General features: G+C 33.3%; 1 protein-coding gene across 1 annotated transcript in view; it reads left to right on the forward strand.

Annotated features, from left to right (window-relative positions):
* The window catches only part of LOC111416678 (endoplasmic reticulum metallopeptidase 1-like), a 40,540-nt gene that overhangs the window by 24,324 nt on the left and 3,808 nt on the right, over window positions 1–12,408 (forward strand). Inside the window, exons 3-6 of the mRNA XM_071197509.1 lie at window positions 2,792–2,847; window positions 2,908–3,250; window positions 8,281–8,658; window positions 8,714–9,255. Of these exons, the coding sequence (XP_071053610.1) occupies window positions 2,792–2,847; window positions 2,908–3,250; window positions 8,281–8,658; window positions 8,714–9,255 (1,319 nt within the window). The remainder of the gene's footprint in view (window positions 1–2,791; window positions 2,848–2,907; window positions 3,251–8,280; window positions 8,659–8,713; window positions 9,256–12,408) is intronic.

The raw sequence follows: 12,408 nt of genomic DNA on the forward strand, positions 1-12,408 counted from the left end.
AATAAAAGGCACGAACAAAAATTTATCAGCAGAACATTGAACAGACATTTATTGAATTATATGTGCTTATCTAGAAACAACGACTACACTATTAGAAAAACTTAGTGACATATAATGAAAAATAATGCCTTATGTAGAGACTGTTTTTTTAAGCCAGATAGAACTTACGAAAGGGTTAACTGTTAAACGAACTGTCATACTGCGCTCACTTTTTATGTTATTCCCATGTCGATGAATCTCCATCGCGTCTCTCGTCATTCTTTGGAAATAATGTCCGTTTCTTGCTAGCACTTTAGTTTTGTCGAACTGTATGCTGTGTTCTCCTTTGTGGCAATGCTCTGCGACTGCAGATTGGTGGAACTTCCTTAGTCAGACGTCGTCTCGTGTTCCCTGATGCGGCACTCATGTTACGTCCAGTTTGGCCAACGTAATATTTCCCGCAATTGCACGATAGCCGGTAGACTCCCGCTCCCTTTAATGGGGTTAGTTTGTCTTTGGCTATCGGAAGAGCGTTTTGTATTTTGCTGACCGTACCGTATCGTACCACGATATCATTCTTCTTTAGACGCCTCGCAATTCGCTCCGTCACACCTGAAACATAAGGAACGCAGATAAAACCGGCTGGTGTCGTACTTACCGAGTCATCCTTCTGTTTGCGTGGTTTGGTGGCTCGTCGGATATCTCTCATCGCATAGCCTTTCTTTTGCAGCAGGGACTAAGGAAGATCCAACAATCTGCAGTCGCAGAGCATTGCCACAAAGGAGGACACAGCATAGAGTTCGACAAAACCAAAGTGCTAGCAAGAAACAGACATTTCTTCCAATGATTGACGAGAGAGGCGATGGAGATTCATCGACATGGGAATAACATAAAAAGTAAGCGTGATGGTTGGGAACTCAACGAAGCCTTCTCAACCCGGATTTGTCAAAAACAACTTATTTGACAATTAGACACTAAATTAGTTATTAATTACCTTTTCATGTATTTATTGTCAAATTTTAACCGAATTCGTCACTTCAAACTTGTTTCTTGAAGAAGGTTCCAACATGGCATCTGAAGCGTCAAACATTTTTTCAAGAAACGCACGGCTTAACCCGAAAGTTTCTAGTTCAAGATCTAGTGCTAGTGTTAGTTCTAGTTTTAGTTTAATTAACACCGGCAGTGAAAGCCTTCGTACTTATATTTTTTTTATAAATTATCGTCTTTTTCTTGCCTAAGCGTAGTCGCTTGTCGGGGGTCATCAAAATATGTGGGGTGTATTCTCACATATTAAAAAAAATACCTAAATGAAAATTATTTTTTATAAAGACAATAAAAATTGACTTCTTTAAAGATTGAAGTCTGTTGATTAATTAATTAACAAAATTTTACATATAAAAAAGAAAAATAAAAGATTTATTGATTTAAAAAAATATATAGAAATTGAAATCAATATGGCAGGGAATATGTGCACCGCCACAGTCATCAAAGAGTATATTAGGTCTATTTATATGGCATATGTGAGCATATTCTTAGTTTTGGGTCTGTGGTTAGAATCCCCGGTTTGTAGGACTTCTAACCCGTAAATTGAATTTACCACACCGTTCGTATGAGACGAGACTTTACTAAATATTTTCAATATTTAGTAAAATGTTTAAAAATTGTCTTAGTTAGTCTATGTTTGTCTTAGAAAGATTAAATTTGGGAATCAGTGCAATGTTATCACAAGAAATCGTTTAATTACTTTTGAAAAAATACAATCACGGGATCAATGCTATATAGATATTCACAAAGGTTATTTCCTTCGATCGATCAATACTCCAACGTTTCTTTTTCCTTCTATCTTTTCTTCTTGTTTTCTGTTGCAAGTGAAAATAATTTTAAAACGAAACAGGTTTTTAGAATCAGTTGGAAAATTTAAGGATTTACGACATAATAAAAAAGTGTTAAAGAAATAACCTTTGTGAACATTCTGCATTGATCGCGTGGTTGCATATTTTCTAGTGGTCTTTCTAATTAATCTTTCTAAGAGAAACCATATTGAAAATAAGAAAATGTTTAAAAATTTCTTAATTGTGATGACCCATATCTTAGCCATTGAGTTTAGACCAAAAATTTTTACACGAATCATCATCATTTCTACTCTAGTATTTGTAATTAAAATAATGCCACGACTTATAGAAACAAAGTATATACAATCAAGTATTCTACGCTGCTATGATTTATTTTTATATAGACAATATTGGTAGTGTTTACGTATAAAACTGCCCATTCGCATTTGCATCATTTTTGTAATAAGATAAAATATCCAAAAATGTTTTTAGAAATATTGGGTGTCTATCAACAAAAAGTTGTAGGAGAAAAATTGCATTGTTTTGTCTACGAAATGATTGATACTCTTATTTTATTCTAAAGATAAGTCATGCCCCAAAATGAGTACGTTGTTTGATACAGATAAAAAAAGATACACCATTTAAATTATTCAGTTATCCTAATATGCATTATATCTTTATTTAAATTATATGATCCAATATTGATTTAAAATACTTATATAGTAAATAAGGCTCGAATAAATAAAAATTTGAACACGTGATCCTTTAAATAAGTATGTACTCCAAAACGACTTCATTTTTGACAAACAAGCCAATTCGGTGATAAGATTATAACTGATACTCCATTTTAATCCGTAATAAGACGGTCTATTGAATTTTTTGATCAAATGAAAATACAATGCCAAACAGAAAAGATATTCCAAATAAAATTTCGTTTGTTTACGGTGTTTTTTTTATACTTTTTCTAATTGGACTTTTAGTTGGAGTTTATTTTATCGAAACGGATCTTCCAAAAGCTTTAACATTACAAGATGAGGTAAGAAAGTAATAAACAAAAAATTATAGATTCTTACAAAAAATATTATTTAAATTACAGATTGATAATCCTAATACATTTATAACACAAAACGCAAAAAATTACTTGAAAGGACTTGTTGATATGGGACCTAGAGTGGTTGGGAGTTACGAAAATGAAGTTGAAGCGGTAAAATATCTGAAAAAAATTATAAATAATATAGTGAAGGATAGAAATCCTCAGCAAAACATTGAAGTGGATCTACAGCTAAGTCAGGGTTCATATTATTTGGGATATAAACCTTACGGTTCAATAAACGCCTACGCAAATTTACAAAATGTTGTTGTTAAACTACATGGAAAAGAAGAATCAAATAAAAGTGTACTAATTAATGCACATTTTGATACAATGACAACGAGTCCAGGTGAAATATTTAATTTTCTTTGTTAAATCTATGTCAATTTGTAAATTGTTAGATATACACACTTTTAATGTTTGTTCTACAAGTACAGATGTTTTAATATTTGTACAAAATGTTGCAACTTTAATTAACGTAGGTTAATCACAGTTTTTCATAAAGTAAGGGATAAGAGATTTCCACATTAATCTCCTATTTTCAAACGATTCTATTAAATTGTTTAATCATAGCGTTAGGATTCATAACAAAATGTTCAACTTCACGATTAGTTGACAATAATATCTTTCAGGATCTTCGCACAATACGTAGGATTGTTGTCTTGTTGAAATATCTAAACCATCACAAGATTTCTTCATCTGGTCGTCCCTGAGAGTATCGTCAGGCTCTTCATTTCTGCTACTCTTTGCACACATTCAGTTTTGATTATGTGTTCGCGTATTTCCATATCGTATGTTGTTATCGTATTATCGGGCAGATCCAGGTCTTATGTATCTGCACTTTATAATCCATACGCATGAATTTGCTCGACCAAACAGTTTCTCGTAGGCAGCCTGAAATTGCGGACACTTTGTTGGTCTGACTTCTCCTCAAGTCCTTTACGGGCTCATGAGTGCTTGAGATGTGAGCCTCCAAGTAGAAAAATTCCATGGTTTATTCGATGGTTGTGTTGTTGACTACTGGCTTACATCTTGTTGACTCCCTTACTACTATTTAGTTTTTGAAGTAGAGATAGCCATATTCAGGTCTTTGCTGGCTTGATTGACCCTGTTTAGCCGTTTTTGCAGGTCTTACGCTGAGCTGACGACCAACGCAGCGTCGTCAGCGTAGCATATTATGCAGATTTTCTATTGGCCCATTTTACATTCTAGATATTTATTTATTCGTACAAGTACAAGTAGGGAGCAAACACAGGACAAGCCCAAAAGATGTTGTTCCACAAAATTAATTACATTAAATAGCAATCTACATCGAGATATATTTACATATACAGGTGTCCCGTATCTTCCGCATCAGAGCATTATACGGTTGTAGGATACATTATTCTGAAGCGACTTTTCTAATACATTTTATTCGAAATGTTTGTAATAACCGCACGGGAACTGTTTAAAGATGTCCAATAGCGGACTCACGAATTCACGGAAAAAGTTTATTTCTCTTTCCGTGTCGAATCTATTGGTGAGTACGTGAGAAACGCAATATAAACGGCGCGGCGGACCGACCGGGGGTGAGGTCAATTATCTGTATCTGATTTACGATCTGCTATTGGAAGAGTTTAAACATTTCCCGTGCGGTTATAATAAATATTTCAGAAAATTTTTATTAGATAGAATAATGTATCCTACAACCGTATAATGCTCTGATGCGGAAGATACGGGACACTGTATACAGGGTCATACGACGACCGTCCATCAGAACTATACAGGTCTGGCCAAAATAAAAATTTGAAAATTCAGATTTAAGTATTATCAAATTGCGTTCTTTTCGACCAAAATATGTTCAGATTTCATGTTCAATTTTAGGCCACTCGTATGTTACATACACTATACCTAAGTTGAGTTATTTTTGAGATTTTAATTTTTTGTAATCAAAAATCTTAACTACAACGTTACTTTCTATAATTTATAAATCATCTACTCTGACCGCGGGAAAAAAAATTTTGTGTTGGGAATGTTGTGGTGTTTATGTATTATCGGGGGATCAATAAGGAAAAAATAAACAGTTTGACATTTGTTAAAGCTATGATTTATTTCTGTTGGTGTGATGACTAGGTTACTTTTTGTAGTGATCTGTTCTCAAACAATGTCATGCTTTGGATTTAGTAATGAAGATTATTTGAATCTGATAATAATCTCGTCCCTGGAGGGACGAGGATCGGTGTAAGATATTAACAAGCGATTATCTCTAAAACGGTTCATTTTACATAAAAATGAATCAAATAAAAGTTGTTCTGTGCGAAGAAGGAAACCATATGACAAAACATTTTTTGACCTTGACCTTATTTTCAAGGCCATATGAAGATCACGACCAATTTTTTAAATGGCACCCTATGTTTTTGATTGCAAAATCTGAATCTGTGGATAAAAGTTAAATAATTAACAAACAAAAAAAATACCGTGTGGTTTTGCCAGTACGACGGCGAAACATCTTTTGTAGACAAAATCAAAATAAATTTTTTATTCAAAAAGTTTTAAATATTGTTTATTTATAAAAAATGATTAAACTACACTATTAATCAACAAGTATAATATTCATAATAAAATATTTCAAATATTTCCCCGCCCACTTCAATACATTTATTAACCCTTCCACTAAAACTTTCTTTACATCTTAAAAGGTTTTCTTGGCTATTATTTCTGCATGCATTTCTTATCCGCTCTTTCGTATTTTTTGGTGTAGTCAGTACTTCGCGATAAACATCATCCTTAAGGGTGCCCCACAAAAAAAAATCAAGAAGTGTTAAATCAGGTGATCTGAGGCAGGCCAGGCAATTGGACCTTCCCTTCCAATCCATCCCCCAACATAATCCCGATTTAAAGCTTCACGTGCAATATGTGAAAAATGTGCTGGACACCCATCATTTTGCAGCCACATATTTTGTCTTTCCTCCCTACTCAAATCTACAAGTAACGTTGGTAAGACATCATCTAAAAAATTTCGGTACTTCTCCCCATTGAGCATAGCATCAATAAAGTATGGACCGATCAATTTATCACCAATTATGCCACACCAAACACTAACCGACCAAGGTCGTTGATGTTCTACTTCACGCAACCATCTCGGATTTTCAACGCTCCGATAGTGCATGTTATGTCTATTGACTTGTCCTTTGGTTGTAAAGGTAGACTGATCCGAGAATAGCACGTTACCAAAGAAATTGATGTCCAACCGCATTAGTGCTTGTGCCCATTGACAAAATGTTAATCGATTTTCAAAATCACCTTCATAAAGCTGTTGATGCAATGAAATGTGGTATGGGTGATACTTGTTGTACTTTAATATTCTTAAAATGCTGGTTTTCGATATTCCGGCGTCAATTGCAAGTCGTCGAGTGCTAACTTGAGGATTTACCTCAACGCTAGCTAATACCGCAATTTTCTTTTCTTTCGTAGTTACAGTTGCTCACTGAGTTCTTTTTCTTGATTTCCCATTTCCAGTGTTAGTGAAATCATTCATAACTCTGTAAAAGGTACTTCTCGAAGGCGTATTTCGATCAGGAAAACGTTCTCGATACAAAACTATACTATCAGCAACTTTTCTGCCACTTTCTCCATAAATAAAAATCATTTGACTTTTTCTGCCACACTTAAAGTATCCATGATTTAATGACTTAGTTTAATCACTTTGTCTTAATGTAAAACGATGGAATGAATTCAGAATTTGTTGCCAAGCAGTTTTTATGCAAATTTAGTTTTACCTGTTATATTTGAAAACAATTCAACCAATTAAGCCTCTGAAAGCGATATTCTGAAAATGCCGACATAAGCAGTTCCACGAACTCTTGTTTTTATGCGTTATTCTATTAGCAAATTGATAAAGGCGGTGAAATGTCGGAACCTTTTAGACCCCTTTCGAAAGATATTTCCGAAGAGCCAGATCACCCTATGTACCTCTTCTGGATTGTTTTTTGTTGAGCATTCTTAAATAGTATTCTAAGAATTAAGAACTAAAGACAATGTATTGAAGCTGGTAGCAAAATGTTTAAAATTTCACAAATCTTATTTGTTCTTGCTAGATTATAAGCGTTAGTTAATTGTTTCTGAAGAAGTTTCAATTTTTTTCAAAAGATTGAATTGATGCCGTTGTACTGGCAAAACCACACAGTAAAATTTGTTTTGAATTACTTTACTTTTATCCACAGATTCAGATTTTACAATAAAATATAAACCTTGAAAATAAGGTCAAGGTCAAAAAATGCACAGAACAACTTTCATTTGGTTCATTTTTATGTAAAATGAACCATTTTCGAGACAATCGCTTGTCTCACGTTAAATGGACCAACCTGTATATTAAAGGCAAAAAAATATATTCCCTTATTAATTAAATACAACTTTGTACTTACAAAAGAAGAAAAATAGAAACATTTACACCAATCACATCATATTGAGCTAAGCAATGATTAACATTAGAATCGTAGAGACATTTGATTTTTTTTTCTACAAAATGATTACCCATATTCCTTCCTAAATCGAATCGTTCGTGGATGATTTTTACTATAACTTCAACTGATTCAAATTCTTCTTCACCAGTAACATTACCACAATCACTTGCTTCATCAATCACGATCAATCCTCGTGCTACAGATCTTGCCGCGGTACATTTTCAATTAACATTTCATTTAAATTTCCTGTGAGACCTGGGATAAAACATTCATTAAACATTGCGACAGTCACCGACAACCCACGCTTTCTCATTAACTCTCCAATAAACAGCAAGATCATCATAATGGTTGGCTCTACAGCTCTTTGGCCAGCTTTAACATGTTCAGTGATTTCACAATATGAAGCGTTGCTACGGAAAAGAATTGTTATGCGATCTTTTGCTGATTTCTGGTGGATAGCAATTTTATAAATTTTTAACACAGACTTTTTGCAAAATAATGCTAAGTCATCAGTATTAAAAACTTGATCAGGAGTGCATTTAAATATTTGCTAACAATATCAGCAAATTTTGTTAGATATTTTTGTACTGCATCTACATCGAAATACCAGTTCCTCTTTTAATTTCAAACTATAAAAAGAGTGTCTACATTTGATGATTTTTCAAACCGACCATAACTTGTTGTGAAAATTTGCTTCTTTTCAGTTAAAAATGAGAATGGTAACTGTTGTTTAATTTTTTCGTTAGCCCGGAAAGCTTTGTTGCAACACCGTAGGCATCAATCCAAATCATTAAGCTTTCTTCATCTATTCTATTGAAATATTTCTAATATACTCACACTTTTTCTAATTGAATTTTTATTTTCTCTTATGACTGTTATTGTAGATTTTTTAAGAAAACCTTTTTTATTGTATCATACATTGTTTTTAATTTTGTAGGTGGTAGTGATGATGGTATAAATTGTGCAATAATGTTAGAAATTTTAAGAATACTTTCATTGCGATCATCTCCTCCTCTACACAATATAATCTTCCTTTTTAACGGTGGTGAAGAGTCTAACATTCAAGCATCACACGGATTTATCACCCAGCATGAATGGGCGGAAGAAATTGCTGTTGTAATTAATTTAGAAGCGACCGGTGCTGGCGGAAAAGAAATTTTATTTCAAGCTGGACCGGAAAAGTCTTGGCTAATGAAGTATTATAGTAAAGTACCTTATCCCTTTAGTCATGTGGCTGGAGAAGAAATATTTAAAAGTAATATTATTCCTTCTGATTCGGATTTTAGAATTTTTAGAGATTTTGGTGGATTGATTGGTAATTGTATTTCTTTAATAAAAATCAAAATGAATAATATTATTAATTTTAAAAGGCTATGATTTTGCTTATATTAAAAATGGATACAGATATCATACCAAGTACGATGATTTTACCAACATTAATGATGGAGTTTACCAAAGAAGTGGTGATAATATTTTATCGCTCGTTACAAGTTTATCGGAAGCGGAAGAAATATCATTACAAGATGAAACCGATGGCCAAAACGATCAAGGAGCTGTGTTTTTTGATGTTTTCGGTTTATTTGTGATATATTACAAAAAAACCGTTGAACTTATTTTAAACATCTCAGTAATAATATTATCATTTCTCACGTTACTTTGGTGTTTAATTGAATTTAAAACAATGAGATATACTTTTAAATGTTACATATTGACATTTTTAAAATTTATCGAAATTTTGATTGAATGGTTGTTGTCGGCGGCTTTTATACTTTTAATTGGTTTGATTTTGGGTGCAATTGGAAACACTATGAGTTGGTATAAAGTCCCTTATTTGGCCATTGGATTATATTCCATGTTAACATTAATTATTTCTTGTTCGGTTCTATTAATTACAAATAAATATTTAAGAAAGGTAAGTGTACCTTTTATTAAAATGAATTACTTATACTTATTCTTTGTATTGTTTAAAGAAACATTCAACAAATTATCATTTTTTATTTAAACGCGCGCTTATTATTTTTTTTGTATACTGTATTCTACAGAAATTTCTGAAATAGTAATTGATCAAAAAAGAGGATTAAAATATTAAATTAATAAAATAAAATTATATTGGAATTATACATGTTAGTACATCATAGAGGAGTTTTTAAATACGAGTCCAAACTCAACCTATGATTCGCCGCCTTTATAGAAAAGTTATGACGAGATAAGCTGTTAAAACTAACAGATTGCTTACTCCTTAGCCCAAATTTAATAGAATTCTAATATACAGGATGTTTCAGAATTGCATGGCACTATTTTAGGGATGTATTCCTCAGCACAAAATAAACAAAAAAGTTCACATAAACATGTCTCAAATTAATTTATTACCGAGATATTGAAAATAAAAATTTTTATTTGTCAATGAAGCGGTTAGAGTAAATGTTCAAAATGGTTCCCGTTTTCTTGAATGCACATTGAGCACGATGAATCCACGTTTCTCTGACAAGTCTTATAGCATCAGGACGGCCATTGATAATTGTTTCGGCTTCCACGATGCGATTTCTGAGCTCTTCTTGGGTACGGATAGACGTAGAGTAAACCATAGATTTCATCTAGCCCCATACAAAATAATCTAACGGTGTTAGATCAGGAGACCGTGGTGGCCATTTCACAGGTCCGTTTCGACCAATCCATCGGTTACCATATGCTCTGTTTAAATAATCAGTGGCAAGATGAGAAAAGTGAGAAGGAGCACCGTCATGCATAAATTACATTCGCTGCCTGTCGGCTATAGGAATGTCTTCTAGGAGCTCATACAAGTTATTTTGTAAAAAATTCAAGGAGATATTCTAAAGAAAGGGTCGATGAGATTGTCACCAAGAAGACCACACACATTTAAGGAAAAAGTATGTTGGTAATGAGTTGAAGCAGCCGTATGAGGGTTCTCTTCGTGCCAAGTATGGGTATTTCGAAAATTAATAATCCCGTTTCTGGTAAAACAACATTCGTCAGTAACTAGGAGGCAGTCAGGAAGTTAGGATTTCGTGTACATTGTCAAATTAACCACTGGCAGAAATTTATGCGCTTGTTATAGACTTCTGGTAATAAATCTTGCACATGTGTAACGTGATATGGATACAACTGTTGCTCACACAATGTTCGCCATACGCTTGTACTCGGAACATCGAAACGAAGTGACAATCTTCTGGTGCCAGTACAAGAAGATAACTGAACAGGATCGAGTATCAATTCTTAACCGTTAGCAGTTCGTCGAAACATTTGTCGACCAGCGTTTATTCGTGTAACTTTTAGCGTGCCAGTTTCCCTAAGACGTCTTTCAATGGCTTCAAACGTTTTCCGATTTGGTATCCTTCCAGTGGGAAATTTTTACGATACCTTCGAACAGCAGCAGCTCCATTTTATGTACCTCGCCATACATCAACAACATGTCTGTTTGTTCCGCAAAAGTGAACAAGTTTGTGGTGTCTCCCATGATAAATAATAGAAAATTAAATTCTTCGTACAGCACTAGAAAAACCACTACACCAACAGTGTTAAGCACTAATTAACACATTAACACACGCAAAAAAACAATATGCGATTGTTATCCATAGCTACTTGATTAACGCAATACTTTCAGATGTTTTACTTCAACTTCAAATATCTCGGTAATAAATTAATTTGGGACATATATTTATATGAACTTTTTGTTTATTTTGTGCTGAAGAATATATTCTTAAAATAGTGTCGTGCAATTCTGAAACACCCGGTACAGTTATTACTTAATTATTCGACCATTTTGAAATGAATCCTTAAGAAAATGTGAACAAAATGTGGTTTAAACGTTATTAATGATCGACTGGGAATACAAGTAAAACTACGAAGATCTGAAGACATATATGCTACTGGGGATATACTACAAAAATAGAAAATTGCAATGTACAGGAGAAAAGTATCTTGGATTTTCACAAAAATATAGCTTACCTTGCAATGAAATCTCTTAACTTTAACATAGGAGTGAATAAATTTGGTTCGACAACTAACATTCAATACAGTTCACAACCTCTTGTTTCTGAAGAAGGTTACAAGATGGCATCCAAAACATCGAACAATTTTTTAATAGATGCACAGCATGACCTGGAAGCTCCAGCACAGAGTAGAGATTTAAGCCTCAATGAGTAATACCTTATATTTTATATATTTTTTATTATATTTGGACCATGTCGTAACAGACATGTCCCAAATAGAAGATGTTAAACTTCACCCAGAACAATTATCGGCAATTCGATAATACCCATGCCAAAAATTAAAAAGGAAATTAAATTATTCTTATGCTTTCATCACTAAATCTTGTCCAAATGTCTTAAAAAATAATACATTTTTACAATATAAAACCTTTTATTCTGAAGATACCTTCAGAATATATAAGGAATTGCTTACAAACACACGGAAACATCAGTTTCCAAAGTGCAGTTTTATTACAAGATTAACCCGGAATCGAAAAATAAAAATACTCAGATATCGAAAAAGAAGTTCTCGTAATTGTATACGCAATGAAGTAATTCAGAACATATCGTTATGGTGAAATCACTCATGATTGTCACTGAATACAAGCCTCTGATATGGCTACAGTCACAAAGCCAGCCAATACGATAAAAAATTAAATTTCAAGAATTAAAAATGGGAATGAAAAAACATTTGATAATAAAAGTGTAGTAAAAAGGAAGTTTCTAATATTCAACCGGTACAGTGGACAAGGTAATAAATTACTTTTGGTAGGGGACTAACTGTAAGAAACGTAGCAACCTTGTTAGAAAAACGACATGTACACCAAAATATTATGGCACTTACCAGTACCATAATATTGCCATGAGTACTGCAAATCAATCATTTGTAAGAACATAGGAAGGACTCACGAAAAGTATACAAATTGCAACTAGAGTGAAGCAGGGAGATAGCCTCAGCCTCACTCTACTCGATTTATTAACGAAATAATTTATTGAAGAAAGTGGAAGGAGGTACAAGTTGGACGAGAAGAATATAAGAATCAGATGTTACGGAGACGATACGTCTTAATCTCTGA

This window comes from Onthophagus taurus, chromosome 7 (assembly GCF_036711975.1).
Source record: "Onthophagus taurus isolate NC chromosome 7, IU_Otau_3.0, whole genome shotgun sequence".
Lineage (NCBI taxonomy): Eukaryota > Metazoa > Arthropoda > Insecta > Coleoptera > Scarabaeidae > Onthophagus > Onthophagus taurus.